The sequence below is a fragment of the Suillus subaureus genome, assembly GCF_016647635.1.
Source record: "Suillus subaureus strain MN1 chromosome Unknown BJ212scaffold_19, whole genome shotgun sequence".
Classification (NCBI taxonomy): Eukaryota; Fungi; Basidiomycota; class Agaricomycetes; order Boletales; family Suillaceae; genus Suillus; species Suillus subaureus.
In genome coordinates this window covers 81052-103416 of record NW_024538575.1, presented here as the reverse complement: position 1 = coordinate 103416, position 22365 = coordinate 81052, and the positions used below count along the sequence as shown (strand labels likewise).

The 22365-nt window shown below is 47.9% G+C and overlaps 8 protein-coding genes across 8 annotated transcripts; 5 read left to right on the top strand and 3 right to left on the bottom strand.

Annotated features, from left to right (window-relative positions):
* Positions 1 to 253: 253 nt before the first annotated feature.
* On the bottom strand, positions 254 to 2357 carry BJ212DRAFT_1577597 (uncharacterized protein). Its single transcript, XM_041342197.1, has 2 exons — positions 1732 to 2357; positions 254 to 1676 (listed from the first exon to the last, which is right to left on the bottom strand). Exons 1-2 carry the CDS (start codon positions 2240 to 2242, stop codon positions 502 to 504), a joined length of 1686 nt encoding a protein of 561 aa, XP_041192167.1. The 5' UTR covers positions 2243 to 2357; the 3' UTR covers positions 254 to 501.
* A 1014-nt stretch (positions 2358 to 3371) lies between these two features.
* Positions 3372 to 5444, top strand: BJ212DRAFT_1481566 (GH3 auxin-responsive promoter-domain-containing protein; the record flags this gene model as incomplete). Its single annotated transcript, XM_041340279.1, has 9 exons — positions 3372 to 3975; positions 4031 to 4125; positions 4178 to 4273; positions 4324 to 4390; positions 4426 to 4469; positions 4521 to 4706; positions 4757 to 4902; positions 4959 to 5131; positions 5188 to 5444. The coding sequence occupies 9 exons, from the start codon at positions 3372 to 3374 to the stop codon at positions 5442 to 5444; spliced, it is 1668 nt and encodes a 555-aa protein (XP_041192166.1).
* A 1679-nt stretch (positions 5445 to 7123) lies between these two features.
* On the top strand, positions 7124 to 7399 carry BJ212DRAFT_1273566 (uncharacterized protein; the record flags this gene model as incomplete). Its single annotated transcript, XM_041331097.1, has 1 exon — positions 7124 to 7399. One exon carries the CDS (start codon positions 7124 to 7126, stop codon positions 7397 to 7399), a length of 276 nt encoding a protein of 91 aa, XP_041192165.1.
* Positions 7400 to 8391: 992 nt separating this feature from the next.
* On the bottom strand, positions 8392 to 10470 carry BJ212DRAFT_1481565 (GH3 auxin-responsive promoter; the record flags this gene model as incomplete). Its single annotated transcript, XM_041340278.1, has 7 exons — positions 8392 to 8648; positions 8705 to 8877; positions 8934 to 9079; positions 9132 to 9317; positions 9353 to 9517; positions 9570 to 9811; positions 9867 to 10470. The coding sequence occupies 7 exons, from the start codon at positions 10468 to 10470 to the stop codon at positions 8392 to 8394; spliced, it is 1773 nt and encodes a 590-aa protein (XP_041192164.1).
* A 1391-nt stretch (positions 10471 to 11861) lies between these two features.
* BJ212DRAFT_1588028 (cytochrome P450) lies at positions 11862 to 14415 on the top strand. Its single transcript, XM_041342419.1, has 9 exons — positions 11862 to 12060; positions 12113 to 12317; positions 12371 to 12889; positions 12942 to 13057; positions 13110 to 13221; positions 13530 to 13788; positions 13845 to 13855; positions 13927 to 14056; positions 14110 to 14415. The coding sequence occupies exons 1-9, from the start codon at positions 12019 to 12021 to the stop codon at positions 14186 to 14188; spliced, it is 1473 nt and encodes a 490-aa protein (XP_041192163.1). The 5' UTR covers positions 11862 to 12018; the 3' UTR covers positions 14189 to 14415.
* A 262-nt stretch (positions 14416 to 14677) lies between these two features.
* Positions 14678 to 16079, top strand: BJ212DRAFT_251200 (uncharacterized protein). Its single transcript, XM_041342745.1, has 3 exons — positions 14678 to 14942; positions 14993 to 15278; positions 15329 to 16079. Exons 2-3 carry the CDS (start codon positions 14999 to 15001, stop codon positions 15826 to 15828), a joined length of 780 nt encoding a protein of 259 aa, XP_041192162.1. The 5' UTR covers positions 14678 to 14942; positions 14993 to 14998; the 3' UTR covers positions 15829 to 16079.
* Positions 16080 to 16778: 699 nt separating this feature from the next.
* Positions 16779 to 18819, top strand: BJ212DRAFT_1300229 (cytochrome P450; the record flags this gene model as incomplete). The annotated part of the gene is made up of 11 exons (XM_041332962.1): positions 16779 to 16977; positions 17030 to 17354; positions 17400 to 17547; positions 17584 to 17715; positions 17768 to 17887; positions 17996 to 18128; positions 18184 to 18262; positions 18317 to 18442; positions 18499 to 18509; positions 18558 to 18687; positions 18717 to 18819. 11 exons carry the CDS (start codon positions 16779 to 16781, stop codon positions 18817 to 18819), a joined length of 1506 nt encoding a protein of 501 aa, XP_041192161.1.
* Positions 18820 to 19339: 520 nt separating this feature from the next.
* BJ212DRAFT_1358925 (uncharacterized protein) lies at positions 19340 to 22326 on the bottom strand. The gene is made up of 13 exons (XM_041335834.1): positions 21670 to 22326; positions 21473 to 21614; positions 21268 to 21419; positions 21096 to 21217; positions 20922 to 21038; positions 20743 to 20872; positions 20654 to 20684; positions 20500 to 20600; positions 20336 to 20444; positions 20170 to 20224; positions 20044 to 20122; positions 19940 to 19985; positions 19340 to 19888 (listed from the first exon to the last, which is right to left on the bottom strand). Exons 1-13 carry the CDS (start codon positions 22226 to 22228, stop codon positions 19732 to 19734), a joined length of 1800 nt encoding a protein of 599 aa, XP_041192160.1. The 5' UTR covers positions 22229 to 22326; the 3' UTR covers positions 19340 to 19731.
* Between the last annotated feature and the right edge of the window lie 39 nt (positions 22327 to 22365).

Genomic DNA, 22365 nt, shown 5'->3' with positions numbered 1-22365 from the left:
CAACTTTTCTATGCATTGCCAGGTGTTTTTTTTGTATCCATTTTTTGGTCCATTGAGAGTGATACTCTACGTAGGGCAGTACTATCTAGTATCATGATAGTCCCGTGTCCTGAACCCGACTCAGATCCCCAAATGCAATGATGTAGGGCGTACCCCCATCATTCCACTGTTCGCCAGGTGTTGTCCGCGCTGTACAGCACTGGACTCTCACCGAGGCTGCTTGGCTCAGGAATGAGGCTGGGCCGATATGTTCACCGTGTGCCTGCTATGATCAACAGTCTCGTAAGATTCTGAATAACAAACATGATGTTATATCCATTCCGTTTTTACTTGTACCAGTAGAAACCGCCGTGGCGGATGAGTATGGATGACTTGTAATTATGTAGTATAATGAAATATTGACCCTCGCACTCCCGGACAAACTGAGGTTTGGACCCGTCCAACACCAAGCACATATTTGACTTTCCCAAAGCTACAACGAATACCACACCAATGTTTTCATCACCCGCCACCCCTCGAAAACGTCCCAACAGGCCTCTGAATCGGCGCAATACCAGACGAAGGTTTCAACGGCGGAAACGAAGACCTAAACCCGCGCGCTGGTTCAAAAGGCGGTGCCTTACTCGACAGTGTTGAAGACCCAGACGCAGAACTAGTAGGGAGCATACCACCATGCGAGACTGTAGAACTGGTCGAATGTGATAATATCGATATATTCGGATGCGACAGTGATGGACTTGTAGAATGCGAAAACCCAGAGCTGGACGCGTGACAGCTCGCATACGGATTAGCAAGTCCAAGTCCAGGAGGCGCGCCATCCCCGATTCGATATGCCGGTGTCCGTGGTTGATATCTCCGATATTGAGGAGGCGACACAGGTGGTTGCATCTGCATTGATCTCCCAATAGTCGCATTATACGCCCCAGCCGCGTCAGCCTCCGCTTCAGCCTCCTGTATCTCCTTCTCAACCTCCCTAAGCGTCTTCTCTAGATCAATCAACACCATCCCGTCCAACTTCTCCTGCCTCGCAGAAAGCCTCTCCAACCTATGCTCGACGCTCCCGATCTCATTCTTAACACCCTCCATACGTTTTCTCCTCACTTCCTCCTTCGCCTCGCGTTCCCTGCGCACTTTAGAGGCCTCCTTTTTGAGAACTTCACATTCCTCCTCCTTCTCGCGCACTTGTTTCCTCAAGGAAGGACTAGAGTCTTCAAGTTCACTTCTTTCCCTCTCAACATCCTCTCTCCCCTCATTAGCCCTCCTCATAGCATCCTCAAGCGCCCTGATGCGCTGCCTCGCCTTACTCTCAGCAGCACTCGCTTTTTCAGAAGCACGATTCAGAGCTTCGATCTCGTTTTTGAGCACTGCGTCTGCTTTTTGGCTGTCTCTGCGCGTGGATTTGAGGGTGGTGGTTAGCTCGGAGATGTGCGTTTGGAGGGACGTGAGGGTAGTTTGTAGTTTGGGGAGACGGTCTTCTTGGGTGGGTGTTGTGGAACGGGATGTGGAGCGCGGTTGAGGGTGGGTGAGGGGGGTTGAGTCGGTTGTTGCGGTTGACATTGATAGGCTTAGGGATGATGATGATGCGGAAGAGGATGAGGATGAGGATGATGGTGGGAGGAGAAAACTAGTACTTGTCCCTTCGTCCAATCTTCCATTCTCAATCGCACCTTCCGCTTCTACACACAAACTAATAAGTCCCCATACCATCATCAATCAGATCAAAACGCACACCTTCAGTGACGACCTGTCTCCTAATAGAACTTGCCAATCCATCCTGTACAAGTCCCAGATCGATATCATACTGCCTTCCAGGCATGAGCCCGTATATGATGATAACAGCCTCGTCTACGGGCTCGAGGAGGCGTATGAGGACGCGCTGCCACGGGGAACCGTTGACAGATACTGAGAGGCCTGTTGAGAGTGCTTCGGAGATGATTCCTCGTGCGGTATCTCCTACTGTATCCCCTTCTGTTTCTCCTCCTAGTTCCCCGTCTAGTTCTAGTTCTGTTTCTATGTCCGGGCTGGCGTCTGGGTCTGCATTCGCGTTCGTGGTTACGGGTATCGAGGATTCGTTATCTGCGTTCAAGGCAGATTCAGACTGTGGAGAGAGCGTTGAAGAGAGAATAAAAGTCGCTGATACAGATGTGATTTCACGGACTGAGAGGATGAGATGAGGCGTCCAGGGACGGATGGAGTGCCACGAGCTTGTGTTTGATGACTGGTCTGTGGTATGCATCGTCATCTGCAATTCATTCGTTAGTTTGTCGTTGTTAGCGCTGAGATGATCGTCGACGCGCGTTGGGTCTGATCTACGAGGATAACTCGAGGAAGGTTTTACATAACAACTCCTTTGTTGTCGTTGGTTTACAAATTTCAATGGTCCTTGATCACAAACCATATGCATGATCATTCATCAATGGTTTCAAGCTGAAGAAACGTCTAGTGCTGCCTTCTTTCTTTCAAGGTCTGACTCGAGTCTCATTATGACAATAAAATTGTGTGGAGACATTGTATTATTTTCATAGCCAGACTTTCCAAGGCGTCATGTTCCACAGATATTGTCCTTAGATCTGGCTAACATCAACAATCGTAACTTCAAAAAAATTATTCAGAAGGAACGGTTTGTGTTCTCTTGAGCTATCTTTCAATGTCCATAAGATCGCCGTGTGTAGATGTGGTATCCTGCGCTTTCTATTGCTGAAGCTCCTACCCCCACTTGCACGAGGAGAGCATATACATCGGCCACCCTCTTGAGACAGTCTGGCCGAAGCTGAAACGATTTCGGATAACCGCATTTTCTTGCATACCGCATGATGACGTTCTGGTCGTGTAAAAGCTCCGTATGTTCGGTTGCAGCTTTCAAATTCGATTACTCATTGAGCACATATGTACAGTGCACGGCATCTATAAAGAAGAAGGACTCACCTATCCTCTTTCTGCTTCAAATATGCCTAGAGTATATTATCATATCAATATACATTTGGTGCAGTTGGCCTCCCAGGCTCACCATATACGAACGTAGTGCTCATTGCCCGATATTCGCGATCATCGCGCGCGCCTGCTATCATGTATGTGTCCTCGTTATGATTATCTGGGTTTGCGAGCCAAGGGCTAAACCCTCACGTGTACATACCTAGGTACATCTCGTCATCTTCTTCAAACCTATGATCACTTGCCACACAGGATCATCCTTAGACTGGCCACGAACCGAAATGTAAAGTTTCGAGCGGCCAGGCGGACTGGTCGTGAAGGATGTTAGCACCTTGGCAAACGTGTTTCCGGCCAGCTTGAGATGCGTCGCGGGTAATCCCACAGGCTATAAGTCGACCACTATATAAAATTGCATTCCAACTCCACATCAGCACGTAGCAATGTCTCGTCCTGAAACAGATCTCCTGGACTCCTTGTCTGCTGAACTATCTCAGCAGCTGAAGGATCGCGTAGATCGAGCTTTGCTCGAGTTTATACGACCGAATTATGAGTCCCAGTTTGCGCAGGCTGCTCCTGAGTTGGTCAAATTTCGTAAGGCTATCGCGCAGGGCGACCTGAAAGACGATCTAGAATTCCTGCGCAGCTTCCGAGAATTCGTCCCTACCACAAACTACGAACCTTACCGGCCGTTCATAGCGAAGTTTTTTGCGACCCCTTGCAAGGAAAATGACGTCAAGAACATGTTCGCCCCAGGACTGCCCTACTTCCTCGCCATGTCCAGCATGACATCCGGAAAACCAGCGAAGATATTCCCAAAATATCGCCCGCCCCCTTACCTGTTGCACCATCCTCTATATCTGGCGCTTCCTCCGTCAGAGGGGATTACCTTATCACCGGCGTCTCTGAAGTATTCGCAAATCTTACAAATAGATGGCGAAGACGGTCAGTCCAAGCAGGTGACAGTTTGCTCGTTGAGCATCGGATTCCTGCGAATGGCAATGAACTGGGACGCCGAGCGTGACAACGAGAGGCTTGATTTATGGCGTAAGCTCGTTATGTCACTGTCCCTCGCGCATGCTGATCTCCAGCCAACTTTCAGTGCCGGGTCAAACAGATCCATACGCGATTTCATTGGTTAAGAGCTATCGCGCGTTCTTCGTTCTGAATTCTCTGTTTGCACTGGCAGACCGTCGGGTGACCATCATCCGCTTCTTCTTTGCTAATGTATTCGTCAATTTTTTTGCAGTACGTAGAGGATGAGTGGCCTTTACTCATCGACTGCATCGAGAAGGGTATCATCCCGGATGTCGAAAATCTAGACCATTTGCGAGCACCTTTGGAGGTCATATTTTTCTTGCTTTGTTACATTACACTCAGCTCACAGGGTCTCAGAAACTGTTTAAGCTAAATCCCCTTCGTGCTGCTGAACTTCGGGAAATCGGGCTTCCTGGCATCGAGGGTTGAGCAGTCCGCGTGTGGCCTTACTTGACGAAGTTCGTTGGGATCACCGGAGGTCCTGCTACTGCCTCCGTTCCAAGGTATGTCGAGTGAGGAAAGTTTACTATGCAACTGACAGTTAGCGACACCAGATTAATCACGCACTCGGACCTTCTGTCCCCACCCAGTCTCCTGGTTATGGCAGCTCAGAGGGTGGTGTCGCCATAACATACCACGAAGGCGACCCCAAGACTGACTTTAAGGTCGTGTTTGTGGATGTGATCACCGAGTTTCTGGACGTACGTTCCAACGAGCCTTCGGAGCGTGTACTGTCCACTGTAAGAACTGTCCATTGCATCACAGCTTTGTCTGCTCATCCCTGCCGCAGTGGGAACTTGCACCTGGAGGGCATTATGAGCCCGTCTTGACGACTCGCAATGGCTTGTGGAGATACCGCCTTGGAGATGTCGTCATTGTTAAAGGCTTCGCCCCAGATGACGGATTGCCTGTTATCAGTTACCTTCACAGGCGAGAGTAAGTTGCCGCATTATCGGTTTTAAGAGCTTAACTAATTTCACTCACTTTGGAAGAGGCGGATTTGTGATGGCATTCGGAACGACGTGCACTGAGTCGCAATTGACGAATGCGATCGTCTCTGCCGCCGATCGATGTATCGGCCAAATCATAGATTTCACCATTGTAGGCGACGACCGAGACACACCTATTACTTATGGGTACTTGATAGAAATTGGGGGAGCAATAGGTTCGTGCTTACCACGCGACGGGACCAAGCTAGACTGAGCTAATTGATGTTTGCAGGAAAGGATGCAAGAATGGCGATGCAGCAAACTTTCGAAGACCTCATGGCGGCAAACGATGAGTTTCGCACTGCTTTCTGGCAAGGCCGAGCAAGAAAGCCGACCATTCGTCTCTTGGAGAAAGGCACATTTGGAGAGTATCGCAGGCACAAATGCGACAAAACAAACATCTCGATATCGCAAGTGAAGGTTCCCGTCGTCCTATCCGACCTTAAGTTTAGAGAATGGTTCCTAGAAAGAGTTATGCTTGAGCTGTAAGAGAGTTTGGTCGACACTTGTACATTACTTTCAGCACCAATATCTCCAATCTTAATCACCAGACCCGAAATCGTAGCACTTACTGCATAGATCGTAGACTTGAAATATTTATGGCCTAAGCTCTTTTCACTTGATTTTTTTAGCCACCCGAGTACCAGTCGCTCACCCTGCTCTGCATCCTAGGAGACCAATATTCCGTAAGACTGCATCCCATACGAACTCAATGACAGCAAGGACGAAAAGAAAAAAACGAGGGACTCTGTAAGTTAGACTCTGGCTGAGAGGTCATTGGTATGTGTATCAGGCGGTTTGTACTTATTTGCAAGGACATTATGATAAGAGTGCCAATCAAATACAGCAGAATAATGGCCATTTGACGTGGCACTACGGAAAGAGAATACCTTACTTATGACTGGAATATGACGCGTGACGCGTGACGGACGTGCTGGACAAACTTTCCTCACTTTTGTTTGCATTCAACCACATTGGGATTCCGATAAACAAAGCCGGCGCCGCTGACTTCAAGTTGGAGTTCTCTTCTCAAGTGGCAACTAGTGTATGTTTTCTGGCCCAGAAGCGTCAAGTTACTAGTGTGCCCTGTCCCATTCATCCATGCTTTGAATTTGCACGTAGGATGGACTCCTGATCGGACTCAGATACCCTTCTTGTTCGGTCCTGAAATACCAGGGCCCATCCCATCTACCTTCAAGTTTCAAGTCCACCTCATGGCGAGGCTTTCGGAATAATGATGATAAATATTAAAATGTCATATCGCCGCACGACTGAAATCTCTCGTCTTCCATCCTCAGTAAAAACCTAGAGGGAACTGGCCGTATTCGAGAGACTATCAGACACGGCCCGATGCTGCGGTCACAGTGGACTCTAGAGTCCATTGCTCTCACATGAACCCGTTAGACGGATTCGTCAAAACGAAACAAGATTTCTTTACTCACAAGATACTTCTTCAATTTCGGTGCCTCTCTTCTTTTGACCAAGCCCTGTCGAACACCCTTGCTTTATGCGGCCCAGAAGCGCCAAAGTCCATCTCACACTTACATGGCGTAAGATCCTGTGAAACGAACTCGTTGAGGGTGAAGACAGCATCATTCTTCTCTTCAGTGAATCCGCCAGCCTTGCACTCTGAAGAGGATGGGGATGTGCTGCCGCTGGCTGTCGTATGCGTTCTATGTAATCTAAGACTCCGAGACTCCTGAGACCCCGCTCCCTACTACTCTCTCTAGATCCCTACCTCGTCTCGCCCTGACTCCGACCTTGCTCCCCTACCAGCCCTGCTTTCCTGCTAACACCGACTCCGTCTACCCCTGCACTGAGATCTCCGTTCCATTGAACGGGCCAGCTGGTCGTTCCTATATGAGTATGTCCTTCTTACACCATTATTACGCGAAGAGAAGTCAACATTAATACTATCCGCTGTCGCATGGATGTTTCAAAAGCGCTTTGTCACCTTCAAGTTTATTCCCAAATCTACTGATTTATTCTATGTAGCGGGTCATTTTTCTGATCACGACGCCACTCAATGGATGAGGTATCTCAGAATATTCGAGGGCGAGTCACTATTATGTTAGCTGATGGGCACTGACACTGAGTAACTATCCACGTATAGGGTATCGAGTTGCGCAGGTCCGTTTTATTTTTTCGATCCCTTCTAAGGCTATCCCATGCTGTTTCCATCGACATTCCACCCTCCGAAGCATCTGATTTACGTCGAATGTTCCTCCGCGTTTCGTGCGCCTGATCACAATCATGGCCTATACAAGGTTTCACGTGTTGTCACAAACGAGGAACACTTGGCTAGTGTTCTACCTCTTATCAATGTACATCGTAGCGCTAATCTAATTCCGTGTTTCGGCTGTGTTGCTCCTCGTGACTGCACTTCTGCTACTGTCCCTGACAAGTGCCAGTCATTTGTCCTTAATTCATACTTGGATAGATAAATACTTTTGTACAATTTTTGACAGACCAGAGAGCCCAAAAGGCAATTTTTTTGATAGACTAGCAAGCTTAGGTCAAACTGACGTCAATAATTATAAATTTCCCAGACGATGTCGGTCACAGATCTCGGAGGCGAGGATCGAGGCAGATATCTGGTGCGGAAATTCTGCGGAAAAGAATACATCACTCTCACCTTGCAATTTTGCGAAAAATTCAGCAAGATACAGAGCCGAAGTACCGAATATTGCTTATCAGACCCAAATCCTGCAATGTAGTCACGGGCAGCAGAGACCACATTTGCAAACACCTTTGGTACCTATCCCATCACGGTGAGTTCGATGCTCCAAGATCTTTCATAATTAAGTGCACCCGAAGTGATCTGCCACCGATCAGAGGAAAACGAGCACGACGTATTAAGTATGTGAGGCCCGGGATCTCAGCCAATCCTACGTTGTTGCTGAGCGCTGATCATCATTTGGGCCGTATCTGGCATCCGTTATCATATATAGTCCCCGTTATCATACTAGGATCCGGGATCTGGGACCGACGGAACATCGAACACCGATGGTCGGTAATGGCAAATACAGCCGTGGCCCGGTGGCCGACAGCTACTATAAAGCATCACTTGCCCACTGATCGTATCAAAAAACAATAACTATAGGCTACAGTCCAGAACACTGAGATATAGAACAGTCATGAGAAGACTGTTCTGTATCTCAATGTACGTGGTTGCCCCTGCCGTGGTCGTATTGATTGATTGTTGTGAGTGAGAACACTACTCTTAGGCTGGTACTGACATTTTAGTCTCTCCCAGGGGTTCCCTCTAGTGTTCAGCATTTTATTGAAGTTGTTGCGTGAACGGGCATTGAAAGCAGTCTTCAGTTTATATAATTCGTGTTAATGCGACGACATCAGAACGACCCAAGGGTAAATCTGTTCGATACATGACTGCAGTCATTCGTGAGAGGAATGGACTAATTCCAACCAGACTCTGTTACAGTTCAACAACAACTTGTTGCAGGAGCCATTCCCTAAATGTTGGATCGGATAGGACGACAGGAACCTTCACCTGGGATATCGAGACGTTCGTCTTGTTGCACTTCTGTTGGCGATATTCTGCAAATGTGCCTTTCTTCAAGAGACGAATGGTCGGCTTTCTTGCTCGGCCTTGCCAGAAAGCAGTGCGAAACTCATCGTTTGCCGCCATGAGGTCTTCGAAAGTTTGCTGCGTCGCCATTCTTGCATCCTTTCCTGCAAACATCAATTAGCTCAGCCTAGCTCAGTCCCGTCGCGTAGTAGGCACGGACCTATGTCTCCTCCAATTTCTATCAAGTACCCATAAGTAATAGGTGTGTCTCGGTCGTCGCCTACAATGGTGAAATCTATGATTTGGCCGATCCATCGATCGGCAGCAGAGACGATCGCACTCGTCAATTGCGACTCAGTGCACGTCGTTCCGAATGCCATCACAAATCCGCCTCTTCCAAAGTGGGAAATATTAGTTAAGCTCCTGAAACCGACAATGCGGCAACTCACTCTCGCCTGTGAAGGTAATTGATAATAGGCAATCCGTCATCTGGCGCAAAGCCTTTAACGGCAACGACATCTCCAATGCGATATCTCCACAAGCCATTGCGAGTAGTCAAAACAGGCTCATAATGCCCTCCAGGTACAAGTTCGTACTACGACACGTATAAGTATAGACAAAGGCAGGACGCAGTGAATGGTTCTTACAATGGACAGTACACGCTCCGAAGGCTCGTTGGAACGTACGTCCAGAAACTCGGTGAGCACATCCAGAAACATGACCTTGTAGTCAGTGTTAGGATCGCCTTTGTGGTATGGTAGGGCCATGCTACCCTCTGAGCTGCCATAACCAGTAGCTTGCGTGGGGACAGAAGGTCCGAGGACGTGAGTAAGCTTGTGTGTGATTAGCTGTCAGTTAAGTTATAAACCTTCCACACTTGACATGCCTTAGAAACAGCTGTAGCAGCCGGACCTCCAGTAATCCCAAAGAACCTTTCCAAGTGAGGCCACACGCGGACTGCCCAACCCTCGACGCCAGGAGGCCCGATTTCTCGAAGTTCAGCAGCACGAAGGGGATTTGGCTTAAACAGTTTCTGAGAGACCTTGTGAGCTGAGTGGAATGTAACAAAACAAGAAAAATATGACCTCCAAAGGTGCTCGCAAATGGTCTAGATCTTCGACATCCGGGATGATACCCTTCTCGATGCAGTCGATGAGTAGAGACCACTCATCCTCTATGTACTGCAAAAAAATGACGAATACATTGGCAAAGAAGAAGCGGATGATGGTCACCCGACGATCTGCCAGTGCAAACAGAGCATTCAGAACGAAGAACGCGCGATAGCTCTTAACCAATGAAATCGCGTATGGATCTGTTTGACCCGGCACTGAAAGTTGGCTGGAGATCAGCATGCGCAAGGAACAGTAACACGATGGGCTTACGCCATAAATCGAGCCTCTCGTTGTCCTGCTCGGCGTCCCAGCTCATTGCCATTCGCAGAAAGCCAATGCTCAACGAGCAAACTGTCACCTGCTTGGACTGACCGTCTTCGCAATCTATTTTTAAGATCTGCGAATATCTCATGGAAGCTGGTGATAAGGTGGTTCCCCCTGACGGAGGAAGCGCAAGATAAAGAGGGTTTTGTAACAGATGCGGGGGAGGCCGATATCTTGGGAACGTCTTTACTGATTTGCTGGATGTCATGCTGGACATGGCAAAGAAGTAGGGCAGTCCTGGGGCGAACATGTTCTTGACGTCAGCCTCCTTGCAAGGGGTTGCAAAAAACTTTGCTATGAACGGCCTGTAAGGTTCATAGTTTGTGGTGGGGATGAATTCTCGGAAGATGCGTAGGAATTCCTTATCATCCATCGAATCGTTTTGCGCGATGGCCTCGCGGAATTTGGCCAGCTCGGGAGCATCCTGCACAAACTGAGTTGCAAGATTCGGCCGTATCATCTCGAGTAAGGCTTGATCTTCATAATCCTTCAGCTGCTGAGAGAGTTCAGCGGTCAGCGATCCTAGCAGATCTGTGTCAGAACGAAACATTGTCGTGATATGATGTGGATTTGGGATGTGACTTTATTTAGCGGATGGGTCGACGAATAGCCCGTGGAATTGCCCCGCGACAATTTTAGACCGATCGGATACAAGTTTCACGTGATGGTAGTGTTGACATCCTGCTTGAGCAACCCTGCGCGGCGGCTCATGACTTTACGGTTTGGTGCGCGACTCTACGTGGCAAGTGGTTATTCTATGATAGGTTTGTAGCGGATAACGGGGTGTTTCCGGGTATTACAAACGAATGCATGAAGGGTTTAGCCCTCAGCTCGCAAGCTCAGTGGACGATATGATGAGTGCACATACATTGATGGTAGGTGCGCGCGCCAATCGCAGCGTAAAATCTTGATGCAACCATGCTTCAACGAGTGGTGGAGCGCGATAACCAGGAACATCGGAAAGTGATCATTGTGTACTTATCTAAGCACCTTGGCAGGCCGCGACAACGGCACCAGATATAGATGATATGATGATATCCCCTATGCATATAATTAGAAGGAAGACTCTGACAGTTGGCCCTTCTTTATAGATGGCACTGTGTTCCGTGTGACTGTAGGCGCTCGATGAGCAATCCAAATTGAAAGTTGTAACCGGTCATACGGACCTTTCACGCAGCCAGAGCGCTAGGATGCGATATGCAAGGAACTTCATTCGTCACGAAACATTCAGACGATTTCAGCTTCAACCAGGCTGTCTCAAGAGTGTCACTGAAACGTTTTCCTTGGGCAAGTGTGGGCGGGGAGCAATGGGGAGCGCTCTATTCCAGTTGTGATACGATGCAATACGATATTGATTTACTTTCTCCCTAAAAAAACTATTTCGGCGCAGGAGACTCCAATCGATATTGGTATGTTCCACCCAGAGTACCGGAGAAGTGTTCATACTTGACTCCCTTCCGGCACCAGAGTTGGCCAAAAGCTTAGTGGCATGGTCCCACTGGTGACAAACATCTGCACGAGCGAGACAATTTTGCAGACAGTGCACCAGTGAAGTATATATTGGCTAGAAACAGCAATATCATTAACGCGTGAGGGACTTCAGAAGACACAAAAAGGTTCAAATTAAGCACTCACGCAGAATACGAGTAGTAAGTACAATATTTGTGTAGCCCTGTGGACGTCTGGGACAGTTACAAGCCTTACTCTTTCAATTGGTCGTTACAGCTTACGTAATTCTCAATGTAACCATCGATTTACTAGTATACCCACAGGCTAATCTGTTTGTTGCTTTGAAGTCCAACATCATATTTACTATTGACTGTCGAATGAACTGACGAAGTACTCACTATATGCCTGATTATATCAATAGCGTAGTCAGCCAATGAAAATTGTTCATTGTTGATCGCTAATTAGCGGAGCACTGCCAATTGTGTTCAGTTTGGATGGAATTGATGAATTCCCAGGCTTTGGTGTTGCATATATATTGCTAAATTGCCAGTAAGTTTCACTTCTGATGGGAAGAATCGTGGCACGGACGGGTAGGCGGGCGGCATCAGTGAACCGGTTCTCTGATCAGTGATGATCAGCCTCGAAAGAGATGTCCCTCCGGTTTACAGGTTCAACCCGGGCGCTCCACTTGGTATATCTCTTGCTTGATGACCACACTGCCCTTGCTCATATTCTGCTAATAGTCGACCATGGCGACACTCACCCTTGTTACTTTGCTGTACCTTTGTCTTGCTGGCGTCGGTGTGTATCTGATGAAACAGGTATTCGCCAAGAAGAATCATGCACCATATCCCCCTGGTCCTCGGGGCTTGCCTCTCGTTGGGAACATTCAAGACATACCTCATGTCAAGCCCTGGCTCACCTTCGCGGAATGGGGAAAGAAATATGGTAAGAGCCTCCCGTTTTTCCAAAATCATGCATTTCAATGCCCTTGCGTGCAGGTGATATTTCGCATATCAATGTTCTAGGTTTACACATATTCGTGTTGAACTCCGTCAAAACTGCGGGGGAAATGCTAGACAAGAAGAGCTCTATATACTCTGACCGTCCGGCCGTTCCTATGAGTGGCGAACTTATGGGCTATGGACAGACACTGCCTTATCTCCGTTACGGTGAACGGTTTCGCTTGTTCCGCAAGAATTTCCACCGCATCATTGGCAGCCGCGCTGCCTTGGTTGTCTACCACCCAATCGAGGAGATGGAGACCCGCCGATTCCTGAAGCGTGTACTCGCAAAACCAGACCGATTGCAAGCACACATTCGACAGTATGTGTTTCGTAGTACTATTGGCTTGATCTTGAATTTTTATAGCACCGCTGGCGCTATCATTCTGCGCATCTGTTATGGTTATGAAGTCAAGGAGGATAATGATCCTCTCGTTGACATTGCAGAACGCGCTTTAGATCAATTCTCGCGGTACGGCATCACTGGTGATTTTATTGTTGACTTCCTGCCGTCCTGTAAGGCCATAACATCTCGATGTTTTCTTTCAACAGCCTGAATATGTTCTAGTGGCCAAGCTCCCGGAGTGGTTCCCTGGTGCTGGCTTCAAACGCCTAGCCCGCGAGTGCCGTGAGACCCTCGAAGAGATGGCTGCTGCACCCTACAAGTTTGTCAAAGATCAGATGGTGACCAAGATTTGTAGCTGTCCCGCCGCGCGCTATTGATTGAGTCTTACAGGCTGCTGGCACCGCCCTCAAGTCTTTTTCCTCGGATCTGTTAAAGGACCGTACTGTAACCGCGGAAGAGGATCACGTTGTGAAGTGGTGTGCTGCATCTCTATTCAGCGGTGGTGCCTGACACGGTTGGTCGGTTTGAAACTATCATTTTTGGGGGTTAACTCCTGTTTGCTCAGACCGTCTCTGCGATCTACTCATTTTTCTTGGCAATGACACTTTTCCCTGATGTGCAGAAGAAGGCCCAAGCTGAAATTGATGCTGTTGTTGGCCCTGATCGTCTTCCCTCCTTCGCCGATCGCCCCTCCCTCCCTTACATCGAGGCGCTTGCCAAGGAGGTCCTCCGCTAGAATGTTATCATACCTTGTAGTATGTGTATCTCGTTTATCGCAACCTTTAGTTGACCAACATTGCTTAATGTCAGTTGATCACTGCATCACCGAGGACGACATTCACGATGGGTATTACATTCCAAAAGGCTCCTTGATAATCCCTAACATGTGGTCAGTACTTTCTTTGTTGTGTATCTGGTATATCAACACTCTGAACTGTGACAGGTTCATGCTCAATGATCCACAGACATATGCCAACCCATCGGAATTCAATCCTGAACGCTTTTTGGCCAAGGATGGAAAAGAGCCTGAGACCGATCCTCGCACGGTGTGCTTCGGTTTTGGTAGACGGTAAGGATTGAGTGGCCGTTATATTTTGAGTGAAATGCTTAGGTTCTATTCCACAGGCTCTGCCCAGGTATGCGCAATTGACAGAGGGCGTTGACTAACAAGGCAGTTTTCTGACATTGGCTTCTTTCAACTGTATAGGTCTGCATCTCGCTGATGCATCCATCTGGATATCCACCGCGATGTCACTTGCGGTGTTTGATGTCTCCAAGGTTGTCGAGAATGGTGTTGAAATAACCCCTGAAATTGACCCGTCATCTGGGTTGATCAGGTATGTCGCGTATCTTAATATGATCACGGTGCTCTGGACATACACACTCGCAGCCACCCCAAGCCCTTTAAGTGCTCGATCGAAGCTCGCTCTGACAAAGCCTTCGCGCTCATTCAACAAGATACTCACTAAATATTGCTAACCAGCGGTTGTCCCGCCCTGTTAAAGATAATGTGAGGTCACTAAATACACCAGGAGACAAAAAGGTTGATATCGTCGCGTACTCTCGTAGTCAATATTTAGGTCCTTGTGTACAGGATACTCGAGATTAAGATTAAGTAGTAGATGTACAGTGGAAGCAATTCTTGAGCAACAATGTGAATTGTCGTTTCAGTGACTACTGACCAGTCAGCAATGTGATGGCCAGTGTCGAACCTCCAATAACAACAGGGCCATTATCAGACTTTGGTCAAGACTACTATTGCCAAGGCAAGCCATATCCTAATACTCTTAATTTGATTTTCCTTCTGATTTCACTTGTCCGCCTTGATCTGCTTTGATAGTAAGGAAACCAAGTGCAAAAAGTAAAAGGAGTAAGCTGATCTAGACTTGTCGCAACGAAATTTGAAGGCACATTCCCAACTCCCAGGATTGAGCTCCAAATGTCCAAACGGACCCAGTGGCACGGAATTTCGCACAGCTTGGCACGTGACTCATTCAACACTCAGACTTATCTGTCTCGTCGCAAACAGAGTCGTGTTCACGCACGCCTGCCCCATCGTATGGCATCGGAGAGAAGATGGTGATATGGGGTTTATGTGGGGATCATCGACTATCGCAAGAGTCCGGTTTGCTCTGATCGCTCTGTCCTTGATGTCTCACTTCGTTGTATTTGCTCCGTCGGTTGTCACTTCGCTTTTTTTGTTCTGTTTTCCACTGGTTCGTCGTAAGTCATCTGTCCTATCTCTCTCTTTCCATCCCCTCACTGTCCAGCAGAGTGCGATGTTCCTTTCGAAAGTACTGTGCCGTGTTGCGCGCGTCCTGGGTGAACCTTGTTGTCCACCACATTCAGTTGCGTATGTGCCTTCTGACTACCTAAATGCTGTTTATTATCCGCGATACCATCTATCGTCCTTTGCTTCTCCCAAAAACCCTTGCTCCTGGCTGTCACGAGCTCTTGTCGAACATGGCTGGATTTCTAATTCATGCCATGCGCGATTTGCGGGATGCGTTCCGTTTGACAGCGACTTGGTTGTAGCGACTCACCGATCATCAGGTTTCTGTGGTGTTATCTCTCACTACGATCAAATCCTCCACTTACACTCACTGTAGTGTGTTCCGTCGGTTGGCTTCTGGTCATTCTGTTGATGTGTACTCGTGTGCTCTTGCCTCTCGACCGTTCACCCCATCGCTTCCGGCACAGTCCTATTGTGCTCGGAAACAAATTAAGTAATTTGTCAGCACCATATTTGGCTCGATGCGCTGACTCCCTCCCTGGCGGTGGTGTTCGTCGTACGAAAGCTGCTAATGTTCGTATTAAATTGCAACATTTTCTTGACCTTCGTGCTCTTCCCCTCCCTTTAATCCAGCCTAGGAGGTTGGCGCAATTCGCTGATGTTGGCCGACACCTGTTGCCTCTATGGTATGCATACCTTGCTCATGTCTATGGTGATGAGGTGGCCGCAGCACTCCGTCTCCCTCCTCGTCTGACGTATGTTTCTCTCCTGTGTTCGGATAATACGATCTCGTGGTCTACCTTTGATCTCGCCGCTTTGACGAGGACAAAAGGTGGCGGAAGATCACAGCATCGAGGAGTGGCCGACATACACTAGAGGCGCGAGAAGCGTCGGACGAATTTTCAAGGACGCATTACTCAACTCCACTGGCGGCCATTGCTTTTGACGGCGCAATAATCGGGCCAGGAGGATACGGTCGACACCTCAAAGGCGCTCTAGTGCAGGTGTACGTCGCACTAAGACACACCAGGGGCGAAAGGATCAGCACGTACAGAGCCAAAATCACAGCCATGAGAGTGCTGGCACTGCCCCACGGATCATAGAAGGAAACCCGCCGATGTATGGTGCGAATGAATGACAGAGGGGACCAATGATGGTACAGGAATTGAACTGCAGGTGGGAGCAGGGGCGATTGGTGATTTAGGGATGTATCTCACAACGCACACGTAGGATGCAGATTCGAGTAGATAAGTAGATTAGATTGACCAGCTATACCAATTAATAGGCACTGCTCGCGAAGCGTCAGGAAGAAGACTGGATATGAATGTCGCGATTGCAAAGCATATGAATCAATGTTGTGGCCACTTGTCTTGCTGCCTATACGGTACTATGAAGGTCACCACGGCTGAACGCCGAGGAGGCGACCCCAGGGTGGAGCGGGAAGTGGGGGATTAGATCACACAGGCAGGAAAAAAAAAGAGATACAGACTCGCGCACCAAGGAAATTGGCTCTGTAAAATGCGTGGAAAACTCGGATCGACTTCGCGCCACGATTAACTTATTAAGGATGGAGAGAAAATTAGTGGTTTTACTGATGCCCATCATGCCAGCACGACCTTGTCTGACCTATTGCGTTAAAACACATGATACAAAGCCCAGTCACAGACCCGTACTACAATCCAAGTATCTGACATAGATCAGTACCGTCAGAAAGAGATATAAGATGTCCCTCCGGTTTACAGGTTCAACCCAGGCACTCCACTTGACATATATCTTGCTTGATAGCCACACCGCCCTTGTCGCTCATCTTCTACTAATAGTCGACCATGGCGACACTCACCGTGGTTACTTTGCTGTACCTTTGTCTTACTGGCATCGGAGTGTATCTGATGAAACAGGTATTCGCCAAGAAGAATCACGCATCATATCCCCCAGGCCCTCGGGGCCTGCCTCTCGTTGGGAACATTCAAGACATACCCCATGTCAAGCCCTGGCTCACCTTCGCGGAATGGGGAAAGAAGTATGGTAAGAGCCTCCCGTTTTTCAAAATCATGCATTTCAATGCCCTTGCGTGCAGGTGATATTTCGCATATCAATGTTCTGGGTCAGCACATCTTCGTGTTGAACTCGGTCAAAACTGCGATGGAAATGCTGGACAAGAAGAGCTCTATATACTCTGACCGTCCGATTGTTCCTATGAGTGGCGAACTTATGGGCTATGGACAGACACTGCCTTATCTCCGTTACGGTGAACGGTTTCGCTTGTTCCGCAAGAATTTCCACCGCATCATTGGCAGTCGCGCTGCCTTGGTTGTCTACCACCCAATCGAGGAGATGGAGACCCGCCGGTTCCTGAAGCGTGCACTCGCAAAACCCGACAACCTGCAAACACACATTCGACGGTATGTGTTTAGTAGTACTATTGACTTGCTCTTGAATTTTTATAGCACCGCTGGCGCTATCATTCTGCGCATCTGTTATGGTTATGAAGTCAAGGAGGATAATGAACCTTTCTTTGACCTTGCAGAACGTGCTATATATCAATTCTCGCGGTACGGTATCTATGGTGATTTTATTGTTACTTCCTGCCGTCCTGTAAGGCCATAACATCTCGATTTTTTCTTCCAATAGCCTGACTATGTTCTAGTGGCCAAGCTCCCGGAGTGGTTCCCTGGTGCTGGCTTCAAACGCCTAGCTCGTGAGTGCCGTGAGACCCTCGAAGAGGCGGCTGCTACACCCTACAAGTTTGTCAAAGATCAGATGGTGACCAAGATTTGTAGCTGTCCCGCCGCGCGCTATTGATTGAGTCTTACAGGGTGCTGGCACCGCCCTCAAGTCTTTTTCCTCAGATCTGTTAAAGGACCGTACTTTGACTGCGGAAGAGGAACACGCTGTGAAGTGGTGTGCTGTATCCCTATCCGGTGGTTCCGACACAGTTCGTCGGTTTGAAACTATCATTTTTGGGGGTTAACTCCTGTTTGCTCAGACCGTCTCTGCGATCTACTCATTTTTCTTGGCAATGACACTTTTTCCTGATGTGCAGAAGAAGGCCCAAGCTGAAATTGATGCTGTTGCTGGCCCTGATCGTCTTCCCTCCTTCGCCGATCGCCCCTCCCTCCCTTACATCGAGGCACTTGCTCAAGAGGTCCTCCGCTGGAATGTTGCTATACCTAGTAGTATGTGTATCTCGTTTATCGCAACCTTTAGTTGACCAACGGTGCCTAATGTTAGTTGATCACTGCATCACTGAGGACGACATTCACGATGGGTATTACATTCCAAAAGGCTCCTTGATAATCCCTAACATGTGGTCAGTACTTTCTTTGTTGTGTATTCGGTATATTGATACTTTGAGCTGTGACAGGTTCATGCTCAATGATCCACAGACATATGCCAACCCATCGGAATTCAATCCTGAACGCTTTTTGGCCAAGGATGGAAAAGAGCCTGAGACCGATCCTCGCACGGTGTGCTTCGGTTTTGGTAGACGGTAAGGATTGAGTGGCTGTTATATTTTGAGTGAAATGTTAAGGTTCTGCTTCATAGGCTCTGCCCAGGTATGCGTAATTGACGGAGGGTAACGCTGGTTGCTTTCAACTATACAGGTCTGCATCTCGCTGATGCATCCATCTGGATATTCACCGCGATGTCACTTGCGGTGTTTGACGTCTCCAAGGTTGTCGAGAATGGTGTTGAAGTGACTCCTGAAGTTGACCCATCATCTGGGTTGATTAGGTATGTCGCATATCTTGGTATGACTACAGTGCTCTGGACATACACACTCGCAGTCACCCCAAGGCGTTTAAGTGCTCGATCGAGGCTCGCTCTGAGGGAGCCCTTATGCTCATCCAACAAGATACTCACTAACCAGCGGTCGTCTCACCCTTTGAAAGATTCAGGCGATTGCCGCTATGCGGCTCATCTTGTTAAAGGAAATGTCGTGGTCCGACTTTGCATCTACTAGTATGGAAGATTTCTTTTGTGCATCAATATGTAGTATATTGCCGTTCATCTCTATATTTTATCTTGTCCTGCGAAAATAACATCCCAGTCTGCGTGCATGGCACGTTGCAGATGTCTTGAATTGAAACAAAAGACTAGTTCGAGTGTGGGGTGTTGGCTGCATGCAGCAGAAATTCGAACTCGTACATGGCAGGTGCTGAAAGTGAACGTGAAAACTCAAGTTGTATTGGATGTGTCATGGTTGCGATAGAGATCGAGTACAGCTCAGTTGTGTGCACACAGTGCACCGTCGGTGTGGTTCGCGGTTTGAGCAGTTCAGGACCGCACCCTGGCAACTTAATAATAGTAACAGTAACAGTAACAACAGCAGAGCGCATTACCGTAACATGTTTTAGGTGCAAATCCGTTGGAACCCGAAAGGGTTACAGTATCACCAATCGCGATCCATTCGAGAGTCTACGCAGTGAGTACATACTACAGAGTGCCTCCTTGTCATGTTTTGTACGGGTGTTATACATGAACATCTTATGCTTGAATGATAATCCTTCTATATACTGTACAGCCAATACTCAGCCCGCTCCATCAATCGCTTGATGGTTCTAAATTGACTCCCTTGTTCAGCCAGTAAGTGTCACCGTACCACAAGAAAAGTTCATTTCCACGAGCCACTGCCTTGGCTTCAGATAATACAATTAGTAAAGCGATTCGGTATACCATCTGGAAATCTTACTGATGTAGAATCCGATGTGATGCTCTCCATTGACAAGAAGAACTCGAGTGCATATCATTCAGCTGACGGATATGAATAGCTTCAAGTTAAGACTCACCTCGTGCTACACAATTGGCCCGTTCCGCGCTCGCGTGGTTCAGGAAACGAGTAGCATTTCCGACTGGAGCAGCATCAAGCATCTCATCCGTATTTTCCCTTGAGAATTCGAAAAAGTAATTGCGACCGTTATATTCGGTAACAGGACTGCATGAAGTGAGGAGGTTTCGGTCGATGTTCAATAATGTGACGGCGTACGTTAGACCCTCAACATCGGCAGAATCCAGCAGGTTGCCGACATAGTCTAAGCAGAAACATGAGCCGTTAGACGTCAATGTCCCAAGAAACGGCATCAGCATCACCTCCGATGAAATCGCCAGTCTTCATGTCTTGCGCCGCGAAAGCTCCTAGACCGTATTTAGCCCGCTTGATCTCGACCGCCTGACCAGTGGTAGTGAGCATAATTTGTGGACGACAGGCGTCCTTACCTTGATATGATTTCGCTGAAGCTTTGTGTTTGCGCATGGGTTGTTAGTCGCACCTGATCAAAGTTCACTTGCACTAAGTCACGCGCGTAAACGTGTTATAACGTAGGTCTGACCTCTAAATTGGCATTCAGTTCACCTCACTGAATATTTAAATGCTGTACCCTACCTTGCATCACATTTATGACATATCCCAGGTAAACATTCTCGGTTGCTTTTCAAACACGGGCAAGTTGAAAGGCAGCGTTTGCACTCGCAGCCGCGATACTGACGATCACCTGAACTCTGTTAGAACCCGACCCATATCACGAATTGAGTCATGACCATACGGACAGTTTATACCACACCAGCAAGCCAGTTGGCAATGTCGTTTCCGACGATAGCATCCGCACAGTTCTTTTTCACAGGGGCCCTTGTGCTTGCAAGGCTCGAGGCTACGTCATGAAATATAACACAATCTCCATCTATTTGATACAAGGGAACTCACGGGACGAATTCCGAATGATCAGATGTTTCTTCTGCAATTGATTGCGAATCAGAACCCATGGTCATCCAACAGAAACATGATTAGGGTACCAAAAATGAGACGACGTTTTCGGGTCTTTCCCCTTGTTCTGTTGTTCTTTGTATGACTGTCCGTGTCGTCTGCGGAGTCATCATCATATACCAAGTGATCATGAAACATGTGATATCGTTGAACAAAGACCTTGAGAGAAGTGAGATTGACAGCATAGGGTACATGTGGACGTGTTTACTTCTCGGCAAGGCTTGAAGCAGAGCTCCGCAAGCTGACAAGGAAATAAATTGGGTGAGATCGATAAGATTGTTTTCAATGTTTTTCGATCGGATTCATTCTCCCAGTAGACTTTGTCCTAAGGACCACACGGATCAGGAATGAACGTTGTGGGGTGCTTGACAACAATGGCTACCATGTAAGATTCGTCTGTTAGACGGAAACATTCTTCACCACAGGGCTCTCCTTCGCTGAGCCGCATGCTCTGATTTGTCACCTGGGGCCTACCACCTCCGAACGACCCGGAATGAAGATGCACTAGCAGACCGCATGAGTAAAATGGATTCAAAAATTATAGTAGAACTTACAATGGGTCGTGCATCGAGTTCGCAGACAATTAAGGTTTGGACAAAATGTCGCAAGAACGGATGTCAACCTCCTAGGGAGGTCATCAACTGCAGGTTGGAAGCAGGCCCCCTCCATATCATCCTCAGTTCCTCCAGGCCAGCGAAGGAAATCCCTGCATAAAACAATGAGTGCATCCTCACGAGGACATGAATCAAGCGAACTAACCGCTGAAATCTCTGCCATAGAAGACCCTTTTTGTACGGTTCACGTTGTGATTTTGGGAGGATGCGCATCCGATCAATGTTCTTTATCGATATATTCCAAGTATTGTGTAGTCGGCGGGCAGTTTCTATTTGGATCATTTCCACTGTAGATGCAATCTCTAGTGGCGGTTTCAGCATGCTCAACTGATCGTGGCTTACAGTCTGGATCAAAGTCTTCTTCCCATGCGAACGACTGAAATTGGTCTAGATATTCCATGACAGGGAATTCCTCCTCGTCGCCATACGGAATGAATGCAACTGCCTCACACAATCCCCAGCGCCAAATGCTCTGATTGATTGGTGGACAAGACTCGTAAGGAGGGTGGGCCTTAAAAGTAGGATCAACAGAGATTTCATTCATTTCTAATGGGTATGATATGCCTTGACCCTCGGCATCGTACTGGGTCACTATCGGCAAAGGTTGGTTCGGGTTCTCCAAGTCGATCCGCATCTCCGAATCATGAAAGGCCTTGGGGTCAAGTAACTGATCTATCATCTTATTATATTTTTCCCTTTCTCCAGGGACACGTCGGCCAGCCAAAGCGTGGATGATTTGTCGGCACTCCCCTGGTTCCCATTCGTAAAATTGTTTCCAGACTTCTTTGTAGATTTGCAAGCCCAGCTCGCGCAGTTCGGTATATGTGTATTCGGATGACTGAGGCTCAAGGTTGGATAAATCGCGCTCTTCCGTTCCGTCGATCAACAGTATCGGCTCCATATCGAAAGAGTGCAACAGCTTTAGCTGGAGACTTGTGTTGCCTATGTAGTGGATGGTTTCGTCACAGAATTCATCGTGATGTTTGTAGTTGTTTGAAATGTCAAGTCAAGTAGTAGCGCTGCCACCAAAGCGCATTA